The sequence below is a fragment of the Suricata suricatta genome, chromosome 3, assembly GCF_006229205.1.
Source record: "Suricata suricatta isolate VVHF042 chromosome 3, meerkat_22Aug2017_6uvM2_HiC, whole genome shotgun sequence".
Classification (NCBI taxonomy): Eukaryota; Metazoa; Chordata; class Mammalia; order Carnivora; family Herpestidae; genus Suricata; species Suricata suricatta.
In genome coordinates, this window is record NC_043702.1 from 175,331,688 (window position 1) to 175,350,090 (window position 18,403).

General features: G+C 45.0%; 1 protein-coding gene across 1 annotated transcript in view; it reads left to right on the plus strand.

Annotated features, from left to right (window-relative positions):
- NUP210L (nucleoporin 210 like) overlaps window positions 1–18,403 on the plus strand; it is a 70,875-nt gene that overhangs the window by 25,957 nt on the left and 26,515 nt on the right. The window contains exons 14-20 of the mRNA XM_029933474.1: window positions 593–738; window positions 8,118–8,339; window positions 9,552–9,725; window positions 14,835–15,027; window positions 16,879–16,967; window positions 17,546–17,650; window positions 17,941–18,042. Of these exons, the coding sequence (XP_029789334.1) occupies window positions 593–738; window positions 8,118–8,339; window positions 9,552–9,725; window positions 14,835–15,027; window positions 16,879–16,967; window positions 17,546–17,650; window positions 17,941–18,042 (1,031 nt within the window). The remainder of the gene's footprint in view (window positions 1–592; window positions 739–8,117; window positions 8,340–9,551; window positions 9,726–14,834; window positions 15,028–16,878; window positions 16,968–17,545; window positions 17,651–17,940; window positions 18,043–18,403) is intronic.

An 18,403-nucleotide genomic window follows, 5' to 3' on the forward strand; every position in this document is an offset into this window, starting at 1 on the left:
GCCTGACGCAGGGCTTGAACCCACAAACGTGAGATCTGACCTGAGCCGAAGCCGGAGGCTTAACCGACTGAGCCACCCAGGCGCCCCTATTTTATTTATTTTTAAATTTTTATTTTAGAGAGCAGGGGAGAGGGGGAGAGAGAGAGAGAGAGAGAGGGGGGGGGGGGAGAATCTCAAGCAGGCTCCAGGCCCACTGCAGAGCTCAACATGAGGCTCAGTCCCACGAATCATGAGATCATGACCCGAGCCAAAATCAGGAGTTGGTTGCTTAACTGACCGAGCTGCTCAGGTGCCCCATGCTTATCATTTTCTATTAATATTTTAATTTATATAAATGCTCACTTTCCCCTTTTAGACTATATATGCCTTTGCTGATATTTATATTCTCAACACAAAATTGTGTCTTACATGATATATGTTAATAAAGGAACAGATTTTTATATAGATTTGCTATAAACACTTGGGGCCTAGTAGTTAGTGTGTGAGAGCAAGATTTTTTTAATGTATTAAAATTCTTATATTTCTATAGACTGATCCCCATTGGGAACTGACTGCTTATTACCCTGACAAAGTCATGTTTCTTAATCTGCAGGTATTCAAAGACCTGGACCAACACACTGTTCTAGTACCCATCTAGCAGCCAGATCTCCAGGCCATACTCTGGTAACAGTGAGCGTGACGGAGTATGAGGAGTACTTGGAGAGCAGTGCCACATTCGCTGCTTACGAACCCCTAAAGGTGAGGCGTTGCTGGTAAGAAGCTGGCGTAGCTTTTCAGGGAACCCACTGTCTCCACTGAGTGTCTTCCCAGCCATCTGACTCCTGCTGAAGACTGGTTACGTTCGTGTTCTCTTTATTTACCACTCCTTCAGTTTTAGATCTGCCTTCCGTCGTCAGCCTGAGTGTCGGAATGTACCCCCTCGTGTGTCTGCCACAGGAGTGCCTTAAAGCTCAATAGCAAGTTGTAGATCTTCTCCCTTCTTTTTATTGAGATGTAAAATAGGAATAGTAAGTTCCATTATGTGCACTGATCTTAAGGTACTATTTGAATTTTTACATGTGCATATATCCGTGTACACATGGCTCTGGATAAGATATTAAATATTAGCACTATCTCCTTTAAGGAACTCGGAAAGAAAACTGGATTCTAGAGAGGGGAGGTATCCTCTTTTGCCCTTTATACTTGAAGATTTTCAGCAAAACAGTCATGGAGGGCCCTACGGACTGGTCCACTATGACTGGGACACTCCGGCAGGTGGCAGTTCAAAACAGACGTAGGGCCTGGGGTGCTGTTCCAGCGGGTCCTTAGGGAGCCGCAGCTGCTGTCTGGCGCCCTTGCTGAGCGATGCTGACGCATCCCGACTCCGCGCCTCCCGGCACAAGGGGCGCTCGGGGCGGGGCCGCCAACAGTGAGGAGAGAAGCCAGGCGCGTCCCTGACCGCGTGTGCTCGTGGCCCATTTCGCGGCCCGAGCGTTAAACACGCGCTGCAAACATCCGTCCTTCGCGCTCCGCAGACGGGCCTTTCCACTTGCTTAATTAAGTGAAACTCCTTGGCTGTGGTTCATTGTCATTTCATTAGGTTTTGGTTTTATGATCATTCCTTGCCTTATTCTGTATTTATTGAGTCTCCACAGGTTAGATCTCCCCTGGATGAAAACCATCATTAAAGGAGAGGAAGTAAAGTGATGGTTTTCCTTTTCTTTCTTTTCTTTTTAAATGTTTTAATGTTTGTTTATTTGTCTTTAATGTTTACTTACTTATTTTGAGAGAGAGAGCACAAGCAGGATAGGGGCAGAGAGAGTGGGGAGAGGGAATCCTAAGCAGGCTCCATGCTGTCAGCACAGAGCCCAGTGTGGGGCTTGAACTCCTGAACTGTGAGGTCATGACCTGAGGTGAAGGGAGATGCTTAACCAACTGAGCCACCCAGGCGCCCCCTAATGTTTATTTTTGGGAGAGAAGGAGAGGGAGAGAGAGAGAGAGTGAGAAGAAGAAGAGAATGAACACGAGTCGGGGAGGGGAAGAGAGGGGGATAGAGAATCTAAAGCAGGGTCTGTGCTGTCTGTGCAAAGCCTGCTGCGGGGCTTGAACCATGGACCATGAGACCATGACCTGAGCCAAAGTCAGACACTCAGCTGACTGAGCCCCGCGGGCGCCCCCGATGGTTTTCCTTTTCTGTGTGGTGCTTTGGTCATACATTTTCCCCTACACCTTCCTAAAAAAGTATCTGTGTTCTACCTTTGTCATCAATATTACGTTTCAGCAAATGATATAGTTCTCAATTTGTCGTTTTACATAGAATTTACATCCAATTCAGTTGATCTGGTTAATTTAGACTCTATATTTAGGAGAAAGGAATAGGTTCTGTCTTGCTTTCTCAGGGAGGCCTTCTGTGAGACCTGTGACCAATCTGTCTCTTCTGTTAGAGGCTCGCATGGCACACAGTAGGTGCCTTCCTGTAATGTCCATTGTACTCTTTACCGGCTTCAGATCTGGCTTTCCCAGACCACGAGCTCCCCTGTGAGGCAGGACCTCATTTGGCTTTTTATTACTATATCCCCCAGTGGGCCATGAGTGAATACTTGTTGAATTGAGTTGTAAACACATTATTTAAGAGAATACTGCCATTAGACATAGGAATGTTTAATTTTAAAAGTTTCACTTTTACCACCTGGGTGGCTCAGTTGGTTGGACATCCAACTTCTGCTAAGGTCATGATCACAATTCATGAGCTCGAGCCCCATGTCAGGCTCTGTGCTGACAGCTCAGAGCCGGAAGCTTGCTTCAGATTCTGTCTCCCTCTCTCTGCCCCTCCCCCATCCACGTTCTGTCTTTCTCTCAAAAATAAATAAACATTAAAAAAATTGTTAAATAGTTCCAATTATGAGTATGATTGACTAGTTCAGGAAAGAAATACTCAGGCTTGTTCACGTGTTTAGAAGGATTGCTTCACTCTGTGCTTCGTTTTGCAACTTAGTCACTATGGTAGACACTTCGGGGCACAGGAGAATCGCCTACGCTTTGATAATTCATCCTCCTAAAACAAGTTTGTTCATCTAGAAACAGGGCACCAGGCTTGACTGTACGCTTAAGTGAGAGTTCTTTGAAATATAGGATGAAGTGTATAGATGTATTATCTTATATTTTTAGGACAAAAGTTATTTACTAATTTAATAAAATAACCATTTAATGGATTAATTCTTAGAAACATATAATCTTCCAGAGCTGAATCAGGAATAAATAGAAAATCTGAACAGAATGATTGCTAGTAATGAAATTGAATCGTAATCCAAAAACTGCAGACAAACAAAAGTCCAGGACCAGATGTGTTCACAGGTGAATTCAACCAGACATTTAAGGAGGAGTTTATAGTTATTCTCCTCAAACAATTCCAAAGACTAGAAAAGGAAGGAAAGCTTCCAAGTACGTCCCACACGGCCTGCATTACCATAATTCCAAAACCAGACAGACACCATAAGGAAAGAACTCTAGGCCAATAGCACTGATGAACATAACAGCAAAAGTCCTCAACCAAATATTAGCGAAGGGCACACAGCCCTACATTAAAAGGATCACTCACCAGGATCAAGTGGAACTTTTTCCTGGAAATCAAGGATAGTTCAGCATTCACAAATCAATCGGTGTGATGTACCACATCAACAAAACAAATGATAAAAATCATGGTTATCGTGAGGGCGCCTGGGTGACTCATTTGGTTGAGTATCCAATTCTTGATGTTGCCTCAGCTCATGATCGTAAAGTGTTGTGAGTTCAAGCCCTGCATCAGGCTCTGTGCTGATTATGTGGAGCCTGCTTGGGATTCTCCCTCTCTCTGCCTTCCCCTGCTCTTGTTCTCTGTCTCTCTCAAAATAAATAAACTTAAAAAGAAATCATGATTATCTGAACAGACGCAGAAAAAGGATTTGACAAAATTCAACATCCATTCATGATAAAAACTCTTAACAAAGTGGGTTTAGAGGTAACATATTAACATAATACAGACCATGTATGAATAAACCACAGCTAACATTATACTCAATGGTGAAAAACTGAGAGCTTTTCCTCTAAGAGGAGGATCAAGACAAGGACGCCCACTCTCACTTCTTTTGTTCAACATGGTCCCGGACGTCCTAGCCCTACAGTCAGACAAGAAAAACAAGTGGCATCCCTCCTGGTAAGAGGTTAAACTATCATGTTTGCAGACAACATGATACTAAACACAGGAAATCCTAAAGATTCCACAAAAAAATACTAGAAGTAATAAATGAATTCAGTAAAGTTGCAGGATACAAAATTAATACCCAGAAATCAGTGGTGTTTCTATACACTAATAAGCAGAAGGAGAAATTAAGAAAATAACACCATATACAATTACACCAAAAAGAATAAAATACCTCGGAATAAACCTAACCAAGGAGGTGACAGACCTGAACTGAGAAAACTGTAGAGCACTGATGAGAGACACTGGAGGTGACACGAGCAAATGGAAAGACGCTCCATGCTTGTGGACTGGAAGAATCGGTATTTTTTTAAATGTTTAGTGTTTGTTTATTTTTGAGAGAGAGAGAGAGAGAGCATATGCAGGGGAGAGGCAGTGAGAGGGAGACAGAGGATCTGAAGTGGGCTCTGCACTGACAGCAGAGAGCCCAACGTGGGGCTTGAATTCACTAACCATGAGATCATGACCTGAGCTGAAGTCAGACACTCAACCGAGTCACCAGGTGCCCCTTATTATTATTTTTTTAATGTTTATTTATTTTTGAGAGATACAGAGAGTCAGAGCATCCAGAGCAGGCTCTGCACTGTCTGCACAGAACCCGATGAGGGGCTCAAACTCAAAAGCTGTGAGATCATGACCTGAGCTGAAGCTCATCATGACCTTAGCTGACTGAATCACCCAGGTGCCCCAGAATTAATATAATTTTAAAAAATTTATTTATTTTGAGAAAGAGCAGAAGCAGGTGTAGGGGAAGAGAGAGAGAGAATCCCTACCAGGGTCCGCACTGTCAGCATGGAGCTCAGTGCAGGGCTCGAACTCATGAACTGCAAGATCATGACCTAAGCTAAAGCCAAGAGTTGGACACTTAACCAACTGAGCCACTCAGGCACCCTGCCCCAGAATTAGTATTATTAAAATGGTCATATTACCCCATGTCATCTAAAGGTTCAGTGCAAGTCCTATCAAAATGCCAGCCATATTTTTCACAAAACCAGAACCTATAGTACTAAATTTACATGAAACCACACAAATGACCCTGAATAGACAGATTCTGACAAAGAACAAAGTACAGGAGTATCACAGCCCCCGAGTTCAAGATCTGCTACAAAGCTGTAATCATCCAGACAGTGTGGTGCTGGCCAGTGTGGCAGACGGGAGAGCCCTAAATAAACCCCTGACTGTGTGGGCCGTTACTCTTTGACAAAGGAGGCAAGGGTATACAATGAAGAAAGGCAGGTCTCTTCAACAAACGGTGCTGGGGAGCTGGACAGCCACAGGAAAGAGAATGAAACTGGACTCCTTCCTTTCACCAAGCATGGAAATAAACTCAAGATGGATCACAGACCCAAATGTGAGACCTGAAACTACGAAAACCTGGAAGAGAACCGGGGCGCCTGGCTGGCTCAGTCAGTTAAGCACTGACTTCACCTCAGGTCATGATCTCAGGGTTCGTGAATTCAAGCCCTGCATCGGGCTTGCTGCTGTCAGCCCAGAGTCTGCCTCAGGTCCTCTGTGTCCCCTCTCTCTGTCCTTCCCCTGCTGGTGCTCTCTCTCTCTAAAATAAACAAACATTAAAAAACACCTAAAAACAGAAACATCATGGGGTGCCCGGGTGGCTCAGTCGGTTAAGCGCCCAGCTTTGGCTCACGTCAAGGCCTGCAGCGGGCTCGCTGCTGTCAGCACGGAGCCTGCTTTGGGTTCTGTCTCCCTGTCTCTCTGCTTCTCCCCACTCTCCTCTCCCCTTTCACACGTGTGCTGTCTCAAATAAACATTAGGGGGAAGATGCCATATGATCCAATAATTCCACTATTAGGTATTTGACCAAAAAAAATGAAAACACTAATTGAGAGGATTTACCCCCCCCTGAGTTTATGCAGCATTATTTGCAATAGCCGAGGTGTGAAAGCGGCCCAAGTGTCCGTCGGTGGGCGAACGGGTAGGGAAGGGGAGGTGTGTATGTATACACGTCCACAGACTAGAGTATTCCATAGCCACAGAAGGGATGAGATCTTGCCATTTGTGACATAAACAGAGGGGATTATGCTAAGTGAAATAAATGAGACTGAGAAAGAGAAATGATTCCATATAACATCACTCATGTGGAATCTAAAAAGCGAATAAATGAGCACAGTCAGTCTTATGAATACGGAGAACAGACTGATGACGGTGGTTGCCGGCCGGGAGGAGTGAGGGATGCGGGGACCCAGGCTTCTGGTCCGGGAGCGAGCGGGTCGGGGAAGAAGAGGCCCAGTGCTGAGAGGGCGTCCTCTGTCGTACTGTAATAATGGGTGTGGGGACAGACGGGGGTTGTGTGCCAGCTGTGCTCCAAGTAGAGGTGCTTTATAAATGCTTATACAGGGCCTCAGTCAGCCGTGTTTGTCTCTTGATTTCGGCTTAGGTCATGGTCTTAACAGTTCCTGAGTTTGAGCCCTACGTTGGCCTCTGTGCTGACAGCATGGAGCCCGTTTGGGATTCTTTCTCTGTCTGCCCCTCCCCTGCTCGTGCTGTTTCTGTCTCCCTCAAAACAAATAAATAAACTTTAAAAAATAAGTAATTCCTGGGGCGCCTGGGTGGCTCAGTCGGTTAAGCCTCTGACTTCGGCTCAGGTCAGATCTCACGTTTGTGGGTTCAAGCCCCGCGTCAGGCTCTGTGGTGACAGCTAGCTCAGAGCCTGGAGCCTGCTTCTAGTTCTGTGTCTCCTTCTCTCTCTACCCCTCCCCCTCTCATGCTCTGTCTCTCTCTGTATCAAAAATAAATAAAACATTTAAAAAAAAAGTTAAAAAGTAATTCCTAAAAAACATTTGCTAAACGCTTATAGAGCTATTGTTCAATACCTTTTATGTGCATAACATATTAAATCCCACTGAGGAGGAGAAATTCTCTTTTATTATTATTTATTAATATTCATTTTTGAGAGATAGAGCATGTGTGTATGTACGAAAGCAGGGGAGGGGCAAAGAAAGAGGGGGACAGAGGATTGGGAATAGGCTCAGAGCTGTCAAAGCTTGAACTCATGAACTGTGAGAACATGACCTGAGCTGAAGTCAGTTGCTCAACCGACTGAGCTACCCAGGTGCCCCAAGACATTTCTCTTTTATTTTTTTATGTCTGTATTTTATTTTGAGAGAGAGAGAGACAGAGAGTGAGCGGGGGAGGGGCAAAGAGAGAGAGGGAGACACAGAATCTGAAGCAGCTCCAGGCTCTGAACTGTCGGCACAGAGCCCAACGTGGGGCCTGAATCCACGAACCGTCAGATTATGACCTGAGCTGAAGCTGGACGCTTAACCGACTGAGCCACCCAGGCGCCCCAAGACATTTCTCTTTTAAAATTTAGGTAGAAGATACTCCTCTCTGAAGAATTTTTTTTACCTAAGTAGAAAGTGTAAGAAGAATTTTTTTAATGTTTGTTTATTTTGAAAGAGAGAGACTGAGAGAATCCCAAGCAGATTCCACACTGTCAGAGCAGAGCCCAATGTGGGGATTCATCTTACAAACTGTGAGATCATGACCTGAGCTGACATCAGCAGTCAGATGCTTAACCTACTGAGCTACCTAGGTGCTCTGCATAAGAATTGTTGGACTCACACATACGAAGCATGTGACACATTTAAACAGCATGAGGAGATGACCTCATGTACACATGAACAGTAGAGACAAATACAGCAGGATCTTAGGGGATGTGCAGTGCTTGTGGTCTCGACTGAGTAGACGTTAATGGGTGAGGTGGCCCAAAGTTAGGCCTGAATAATCGGCAGGATCTAAATAGGTATAGAGATTGCGAAACTTCCAAGCCAGAGGCGTCAGGTACATGTCTCCTGAATTGGGAATTAACGATCTGTCAGTTTTTCTCTTGCGAATGTTGAGTTGACCCATCAAGGATAATTTCTTTGAATGTCATTAGGCTGTAAACCCTGTGGAAGTGGCATTGGTGACGTGGCGGTCTGCAAAGGAGGTGGTGTTTGAAGGGGGCCCCCGTCCGTGGGTCTTGGAGCCCTCCCGATTCTTTTTGGAGTTGAGCATGGAGAAGTCAGAGAAAATTGCATTAACACAAGTCCGGCTGCCAGCTAAGCGAAAACAGAACCAGTACATCTACCGGGTCCTGTGCCTGGATTTAGGGGAACAAGTAAGTAGGAAAATATTTTTTTCCCTAACATTTCTTTTCTTTTAACAGTAATACTCCAAATCTTTGATACGTCTAGCCATTCCTTCTCAGATTTTTTTTTAATGCTTATTTATTTATATTTGAGAGACCCAGCAAATGGGGGAGAGGCAGAGATGGAAAGATGGAGAGAGGCTCAGGCAGTGTACGTGCCGTCAGTGCAGAGCCTGACATGGGGCTCCCGCTCTCAGCCCGTGAGACCGGGAGCCGAAGTCAGGAGCCAGATGCTCAACTGGCTGAGCCAACCAGGCGCTCCTTCTCTTGTTCAGATTCTAGTGGATTTCATTTATATTAGACAGGAAAATTCTAATTATTGGTTAAAGACCTTCTTAAAAAAAAACTTTTACGATCCTTTAAACGTACTCAAAGATTTTAATCATTTAACAATTCTGACAGCTCACTAAGTGGTTCGAGACTCTTGTAATCACGAACTTGTTTCAATCACTGTATCACTATAACTCATTTCTTTGTTGTCTAGACTAGAGGACACACGGCTTCCCACCTCCAAGGACCGCAGGGAAGGGAAGTTAGCGTGTCATCTGTTAGCGGTTTTGATTGTTCAGCAGTCGTGAGTGGTGAGCAGTTTTGAAGAACCAGTTGGGTCTGTGCAGATGAGATAGTATACTGCCCTTTATCGGTTCAGTTAGTTTTACTGTTTAGAGGTGGTCATGGCCCCGCCCCGCTGTGCCCTGCTTCCGTCATCGCCAGCAACAAAGGCTTGCAGTTTGGGGTTGAGAATTCGGGGTGTGACTCTGTGCCACCTGACCACAAGGAATTGATGCGTGATTTTAATTAGTAAGAACTGCACTGCTTTCCAAAGCAGTGAACGTTGTTGTGTATGCGGCTGGCCGTGGGCGTCAGTCCCCACCCGTCGGGCCGCCAGCCTTTCATCTCCACGTTGTTACTCACTTGGGGCTTCCACCAGAGAAAGGTTGAAACACAAAAAGAGTTTTTCCACTTTTTAAGATTTGGTGGAAGACAAGTAATTGACCAGAATTAGGTTTTTTAATGTTCCCTTTGTTTACAAATTTCCATGACACGCGTATTTCCCTCAGCACGCAGGATTAAAAACTGTGATGACGATGACGTCCCGAGAGACCCTGGACCGGGGATCGATGACTAGCGGGCGACGCCGAGCGTCTGCTCATGACCGCCTCTTGCTCTGTTTCCTTCAAGGTGCTCACATTCCGAGCTGGGAACCACCCGGGGGTCCTGAACCCCAGTCCCGCTGTTGAGGCTGTGCAGGTCCGCTTCGTGTGTGCCCACCCCGCCAGCATGTCCGTGGCCCCGGTGTACAGGGTGCCAGCCGGTGCCCAGCCGTGCCCTCTGCCACAGCACAGCAAGCAGCTGGTGAGTATGGCGGGGCCGTCCGGCTCGGCCCTTGTGCCCTCCGTGCCCGAGAGAGAGCTGCTCCCAAGTGTGGCTTTTGTCTTATTAAAGTTAAGGCGACGGCTTTGTCAGTCATTCCCGGATAGTGTCTGAAAAGAGATGATGAAACTAGGTTACACTTGTCCACGCTGAGTGGCGCGTGGCGACTCAGTGACTTTGCACACTGAGCACAGGTGCCCAGTCAGCGTACAGCTAAGGCAGCAAACAATGGACATGTCTCCAAACTTCCAGATAGTTTGGTTAGTATCTTTCCCTCACGGATGCTTTATTGGCATTATTGATAAGTAATAGGATTTATCTCTACTTCAGACCCATGAAGAATGATGATAAGCAATAACGTGGCTAGTAGGGAGTGAGGAATAAATGAGTTTTCTAACCTAGAAACTAGAACATCAGACTGTGTTCTAAGTGAGGTGGACTTTAATTCCAAACCTAGGAGAACAGAAGTCATTTCTTAGTCTGTGCCGAACAGAACCGCCAGTTAGTCCTGCTTAGAGATGGAGGACCTGAGGCTCCTGGAAGGAGCTTCTCGAAGCCCCAGAGCAGCACGTCCTGAGTCCAAAGCACTTGTTTTTGGCTTTTATACTATTCTCTCTTTTTATTATAAAAGATCAAGAATATGAGATGTTACAGTTAGGAACTCATGTTTTTCAGAAGTAAATTCCACATGAAATATTATTTGAAGTTTATAAATGATTTACTTTTTTAAAAACCACTCAGGTGGAGCAGAATAAAAATTATCTGTATAATTGTCATTTGATGTCATATTTTTCATTTAAAATGATTTAATTTTTAAAAACTTGTTTTACATTTATTTTTGAGGGACTGAGAGAGACAGAGTATGAGCAGGGGAGGGGCAGAGAGAGGGAGACACAGAATCCAAAGCAGGCTCCAGGCTCTGAGCCATCAGCACAGAGCCCAACGTGGGGTTCGAACTTACAGTGAGATCATGACCTGAGCCAAAGTCGGATGCTCAACCGACTGAGCCACCCAGGTGCCCCTGAAGTGATTCAAAATTTAAAAAATTTTTGCAGGGTGCCTGGGTGGCTCAGTTGGTTAAGTGTTCAGCTCTTGATCTGGGCTCAGATCATGATCTCATGGGTTCGAACCCCACATCGGGCTCTGGGCTGAAGGCTCAGAGCCTGCTTGGGATTCTTTCTGTTTCTCCATCTCTCTGCCCCTCCCCTGCTTGTCCTCCCTCTTTCTCAAAATAAATAAACTTTTAAAAAAATTTACAGAAAATTTGCAAGAAAACTACATTTTTTTCTTGGAACCATTTAGAAGCAATTTACAGACCTAATTCTCCATAATATATAATTAAGTATCATTTACATACTGTAAATTTGACCCTTTTAAAAGTGTACAAGGGGTTGCCTGGGTGGCTTGGTCAGTTGAGTGTCCAACTTTGGCTCAGGTTGTAATCTCTCAGGTTGTGGGTTCGAGCCCCGCGTCAGGCTCTGTGCTGACAGCTCAGATCCTGGAGCCTGCATTGGATTCCGTGTCTCCCTCTCTCTCCCATGCTCACACTCTGTCTCCCTCAAAAAAAAAAAAAAAAAAAAAAGAATGGTGTCCTTTGAAGCACAGAAGTTTTTGTTTCACAGAGCGCCTGGGTGGCTCAGTTGGTTAAGTGTCTGGCTCTTGGTTTCGGCTCAGGTCATGGTCTCATGGTTCGTGGGTTTGAGCCCCGCATCAGGCTCTGTGCTGACAGTGTAGAGCCTGCCTGGAATTCTCTCTCTCCCTCTCTCTACCCCCTCCCCAAATAGATAAACTTAAAAAAATTTTTTGTGTGTTTGGTGATGTCTAGTTTGTCAATTTTGTTGTTGGTGGTGATTGTACTTTTGATGTCATATCTAAGAAACAATTGCCTAATCCAAGGGCACAAATATTTATACCTTTGATGACTTCTAAGAGTTTTATAGTTTCATCCCTTACCGTTTGGCCCTAGTCTGTTTTGAGGTAATTTTTATGGTGTGAGGTTGGGGTCTACCTTCATTGTTTTGCATATAGACATGCGGTTGATTCAGCATCGTTTGTTAAAAAGATTATTCTTACTTCTTTGGATTGTCTTGGCACTCTTGTTGAAAATCTATTAACCATAAATGTGAGGATTTATTTCTGGATTCTCCAGTTTATTTTGTTGGTTTATGTGTCTTTATGCCACTCGCACACTCCTTGATTACTGTAGCTTTGTTGTGAGTTTTGAAATGGGGAGTGGGTGTCGTCTAAGTCTGTTCTTCAGTTTCAAGATTGTTTTTGCAGTTCTGAGTCCCTCACAATATGAATTTTAGAATCACCTTTTCAGTTTCTACAAAAAAAACTAGTAGCAGGGATTTTGGTACAGATTGCCTTCCTTGAATCTGTAGATCATCTTAACAGTATTGTCTTCTGATTTATAAACATGGGATGTCTCTCCATTTAGTTAGGCTGCTTTGATTTTTTCAACAGTGTTTTGTAGTTTATTTATTTATTGTGAGAGAAAGATGGCAAGCAGGGGAGAGGCAGGGAGAGGTGGGGACAGAAGATCAAAAATGGGGTCTGTGCCAACAGGAGTGAGCCTGATGTGGGGCTCAAACTCATAAACCGTGAGATCAGGACCTGAGCCAGTTGGAAGCTCAACCGACTGAGCCCCCCCGGCGCCTCCAAGTGTTTACCATTGTTGAAAGTGGGGTATTGAAGTCTCCAACTATTATTGTTCAGTTGTCGATTTTCCCCTTAAATTCTGTCAGTTTTGCTTCATGTATTTTTGGGGGCTCTGTTATTAGATGTAAATATATTTATAATTGTGACATCTTTTTGATAGATTGGCCTTTTGCAATTGACAATGCAATTCTAACACTAACTTCCTGGAGTTAGCTCACACTCCATAGTTTTAAGTGCACAGTTCCCAACAAAACTGCCCTCACTTCAGATGCCAGCCACAGGTTCAGGGGTCCACAGGCCACCCACATTTCTGACCAACTGACTACACATCTTGGGATTGCTATAATCAATACAGGTTTAGTAATTTGTTAGAGTGATTCACAGGCACAGCTTTATTATAAAGATTATAAAGGACACGAATTGGGACCAGTGAGATGAAGAGACATATCGGGAGAGGTCTGGGAAGGTCCCCGATCTGGAACTTCTGTGCCCTCTATCCATGGAGTCAGGTTTGTGTGTGACACAGAGACGAAAGACATTGATGTGTTCACCAGTCGGAAGGCCCCACTGAGCTTTGGTATCTAGAAATTGTGTAGGGGCTTCATTATATAAATATGATGATTCAATCACTGACCATGTGGTTCAACTCACTCCAGCTCCCCTTCCCTCCCTGACGGTTGGGTTGGTGTCAGCTGGTGCAAAGCCCCATCCCTCAGTCACGTGGCTGGTTTTTCTGGCCTGACCACGCCCATCCTGAATGTGTGATCAGGTGTGATCTGTGAGCCCCACCATGAATAATGGATATACTCCTATTAACTCGGGAAATTCCGGAGGCTTACGGTTACTTCTCAGGACCTGAGGACAAAGGCCGAACCATGTCTTTATTAGAAGACATCCTTTTATCCTTACACAATGTCCTTTTTTGTCTCTGGTGACAATTTTTGTCTTAAAGTCTATTTTTCTTTTTTCTTTAATTTTCTATTTTAATTTTTGAGAGAGAGCATGCGCACGGGGGAGGGCAGAAAGAGACACACACACACACACAGACTTGGAAGCAGCTCCAGGCTCCAAGCTGTCAGCACAGAGCCTGATGTGGGGCTTGAACCCATGAACCGTGGGATCATGATCTGAGCTGAAATTGGAAACTCGACTGAGCCACTCAGGTGCCCCGAAAACTTGACATTTTAAATAACATAATCTAGCAATTCTGAAATCAGTTTGTTCCCCTCAATAGGTTTTGTGGTTGTTACTGTTTCTCGTGGTGGTGGTGGTTTGGTGGTTAGTGCTTAGTGACCTTTTCTGAACTAGTTCTGTAATGTTTGTATTCTTTGTCCTCTGTGGCCACCAAAGTCTCTGCTAGGTTAGCTTTGTGGTCAGCTAATTGTTTGGATATAGATTTCCTCAATTCCAAGTATTTTTGTTGGGATTCTGTTAAGTTTATATATAAATTCAGTATAACTGAGATTTTTGTGACGTTGAGTCATCCTAGTCACCCTCTCTTAGGGTATATGTGTATTGTATAGGTTTCACAAAAACATACGCATATCAAGATCAAATGTAGATCAAAAATAAAAACAAGCATAAAAGATATTTTGAGGGACATTAGGGAAAAATAAATATTGACTGTATTTTAGATGAAATTGAATTAATATTAATATTCTTGGGTGTGATAATATTGTTTTTCTTAGAATATTCTCATTCTTAGGAAACGCATACTAAAATATTTAGATGTAAAGTGTCATGATACTTACATCATTTAGCAAAAATAATGCAGGGGCACCTGAGCGGCTCAGTTGGTTAAGCATTCCACTTCGGCTCAGGTCATGATCTCATGCTGTATCGCTTTGAGCCCTGCAATGTTCTTTGTTCTGAGAGCCCGGATCCTGCTTCGGATTCCGTGTCTCCCTCGCTCTGTGCCCCTCCCCCAAGCACACTCTGTCTCTCTCTCAAAAATAAGTAAACATTAAAAGAAAAGAAAAAAACACCCCAGACACACACACTTGGAGGGCAGGAAAGTAGAGGGAGAGACAGATAATGCAGATGGTGAATTCAGATGACATGTATCGGTGTCCATTATACTGTTCTTTCAACCTATCTGTTGGTTTGGAAATTGTCAAAGAAAAAAGACTGAGAGGAACATGACGCCTAGCTTCAGGGGTATCTTACTGCTTGCTGTGTTACTTCTTTTCTTTTTTTATTGCTTTTTTAAAAAAGTTGAGAGTGAAAGAGCACAAGTGTGAATGTGGGAGGGACAGAGAAAAAGGGTGAGAGAGAATCCCAAGTAGGCTCCATGCTGTCAGCACGGAGCCCTGCGTGGGGCTTGAACCCACGAACCGTGAGATCCTAACCTGAGCAGAAACCAAGAGTCAGGTGCTTACCTGACCAAGCCACCCAGGCGCCTTGCTTTTCTTTTCTTTATTTTAAATGCAGATCCCTGTCTCGAGCCTGAGGGATACGGTCCTGGAGCTGGCGGTGCTTGATCAGCACGGGAGGAAGTTTGATAATTTCAGCTCACTAATGCTAGAATGGAAATCCTCAAATGAAACACTAGCTCGTTTTGAAGATTATAAGTCAGTAGAGATGGTAGCAAAGGATGACGGCAGCGGACAGACCCGGCTACATGGTATTATGGTGACTTCAGAGTCCTTTCACGCAGCCTGCTAGGTGTTTCTGCATTAATCATTTCCCTTGGGTGATGGTTTATTTATGTATTTTTTTCATGTTTACTTATTTTTGAGAGAGAGAGAGAGAGAGAGAGAGTGAGTGAGTGTGTGTGTGTGTGTGTGTGTGTGTGTGTGTGTGTATGTGTGTGTGTGTGAGTGAGGGAGGGGTAGAGAGAGAGCGAGAGAAGGAGACACAGAATCCCAAGTAGGCTCCATGCTGTCAACACAGAGCCTGACGCGGTGCTCGAACCCATGAACCGTGAGATCATGCCCTGAGCCGAAGTTGGACGCTTAACTGATTGAGTCACCCAGGCGCCCTGGTGACAGTTTTATTTTAGATTTTATTGTATCTCTCCTTTCATCTTTGATCACTGTTTTAGCAAACATACATGTAGATTTCCTTGGTTGCAAAGGAGGGGGTCTAGGAGGGGGATGCAATATTGCTCACAAGAACCTAAAATCACTTCTTAAAATGTATTTATTGCCTATTATTTGCCTAATATGAAAATTTTATGTATTTATTAGGAAATATTTATTGGGGAGCTCTTCCAAGTAAGGGCCTGTGCTAGGCGCCCAAAGATGGAATGGGACGTGAGGCAGTCACGGCCTCTGCCCGCACACACTTTAAACACGACTGCCATGTCGGATGGTAGTTCAGAACAGAGTAGGCTGCCCGAGAAAGTCACGCTGATGCTGAGACCAGCGGGGGCGGCGGAAAGAGGAGACGGCAAGAGTGAGCTGCGCAGAGCGAGTGAGCCCTACAGACGCGCGCGAGGAACGAGCAGAGGTTCTGAGCGGCCGGCGAGCCCTCATGTGAAATAGCCCCTCAGGCCTCTGCTGGTATCACATTTGCCAGTTCACCCAAGCACGTCCCCTGCCCAAAACCGAGCCGGGGTGGGTGAGGACCGCTCCGAGGCATGGCTCACAGCAGGCACGGTTCACAGCAGGCCGGTAGTACGGCAGTCTGCTGCAGCTCAGTCCCAAAGGTGAAGAATAAAGGGGTACAAAGGGTAACTTTTAAATTTCTAGCATGAGCATTTGGATGGGCGGTATATCCGTTTATGGAATAAGAAACACTAGAGAAGTAAAGATCCAACCCTCTCCCCGCCCACAGCGAGCTTACCCAGAGGACAAGTCTAAGAGCTTAGCTAGAGCACTAATACTCCAGCGTGTGTAGCACTGTAATGTTCTAGCACCATCCTGCTGTGACACCGTAATGGTGTGGTGTGCAGTGTGGGGAGTGGGGGCGGGGAGGGGCGCCCGGCTGGCTCCGTCTGTGAAGCGTCCAGCTCAGGGTGTCCGCTCAGGTCACGATCTCACAGCCTCATGAGTGCAGGCCCTGCACCAGGCTCTGTGCGGACAGCTCTCTCCCTCGCTCTCTGCCCCTCCCCCACCTGCTCGCTCTCTCAAAATAAATAAACTTAAAAAAATGAATAGATAAAACCTATTTCTGTAGAAAAAATAAATAAATATATAATAAGGAAGCTAAGAAATAAAGCAGTTGCCCAGGGTCCCTTAGGAGTATAGTGGCAGAGTCAACACAAAAACTCCATTTTCTGTTTCTTATATATTTCCCTAACCCCTAACCCCTAACCCCAACCCTAACCCCTAAACCCCAACCCCAACCCCAATCCTAACCCCTAAACCCTAACCCCAACCCCAACCCTAGCTCCTAACCCTAACCCCTAACCCCACAAAGCAGTTTCTCCTCTCTGCAATAAAACACCATTTGGAAAAAATTAGGGCAAACTTTGGTTTTTCTGGAGACACTTTCGTATTCCACATGTTACTGTTTCTCATCTTACCTCCAGGTCATCAGGTCCTTAAGGTGCATCAGTTAAAAGGGACTGTACTCATTGGAGTCAATTTTGTGGGCTATTCAGAGAATAAAAGACCAAAGGTAAGTGGAGACTATTATATTAGAGATAGAAATCAGGGGTGCTTGGTGGGCCGGTAGGTTGGGTGTCCGACTTTTGGTTTCAGCTGAGATTGTGATCCCAGGGTTGTGGAATCAAGCCCTGTGTAAGGCTCTGCCGTGTGGAGCCTGCTTAAATTCTCTTTCTCCCTCTGCCTCTCTCCCCTGCTCACGTGCGCTCTCTCTCTAAAATTTAAAAAACAGGGGCTCCTGGGTGGCTCCGTCGGTTAAGTGTCTGACTTCGACTTAGGTCATGAGTGGGTTCGAGCCCCGCGTCAGGCTCTGTGCTGACAGCTAGCTCAGAGCCTGGAGCCTGCTTCCTGTTCTGTGTCTCCTTCTCTCTCTGCCCCTCCCTCTCTCATGCTCTGTCTCTCTCTGTATCAAAAATAAATAAAACATTTAAAAAATAAAATAAAAGTCATTTATTTATAACTAGTCTAAATCTGAGGACTGTGCATCTCTGTGATTCTGTGATCTCTGGCATGTGAGAGAACATCGGGACCTTCTCTCAGCTGAGGAATCACGCGTTTATGCTCAGCTCTGTGGCTCTTGTGCGACTCTAGGAACTTCCCAGCTCGCCCAGACCTGCGGCTCTGGAGCTGCTCCTGGTGGGCGACGTGGCCATAGTGCCAGAGAGGGCCACCATCTTCAATCACCGCACCGTGAGGGTAGGAGTGGAGCAGGGAGGTGGCAGCTGCGGCGGGGGGTGGGGGTGGGGGGCTTGGCGATCCAGGTCAATGGTGTGGCGAGAAAGAAAAGCGCCCTTACGTGTTGAAAATTAGTGATAAGCATATGTGACACACGTGTGATACCTGTGCTTTAATAATCATAGTTTGTCTTTGGTCCATTGACCTTAACCTTTCAATCCCGTGCCCTTCCTTAGGTAGCTAGGAGTTACTTTTTTGACTTATTTGTAAACTGAAGAGAATGGAATATTGTTTCTCTGAACTTTCCATAGGAAGTATTTAGCCTTGTGGAAGGTTCTGGCTATTTTTCCGTCAAAAGCAGTGAGCAGGACATTGTTACCGTGGCTCACCTGGAAGCAGAGAGCTCTGTCCAGGTGAGTCCCAGAGCTGGGTCCCAGGTTGATAGCTCAGGTCAGAGCTCGTTCTGAGGAGAATGATTGGGGGGAAATGCCATCGTGTGTCTCAAACTTGTTCCAAAAGTAATGTTGGCCTCTTTTTTGTTTTTTAACCTACATAGCTTCTCCAACCAAAAACAAGGGTATTTTTCTCTTCAACTAGCTCTGCAATTTTTGCTTCTGATTAAACTAAAACACCATAGGAGACATCTAATTGTAAGATTTTCATTAAAAGAAGGTTCATCTCTATAAATCAAAGCACAGAAGTGGGTGGTTAATTAGATATGCCATTGATTTTTTTTGCCATGCATGCAAAAGCAAAGGGCTTTATTATGGGTTT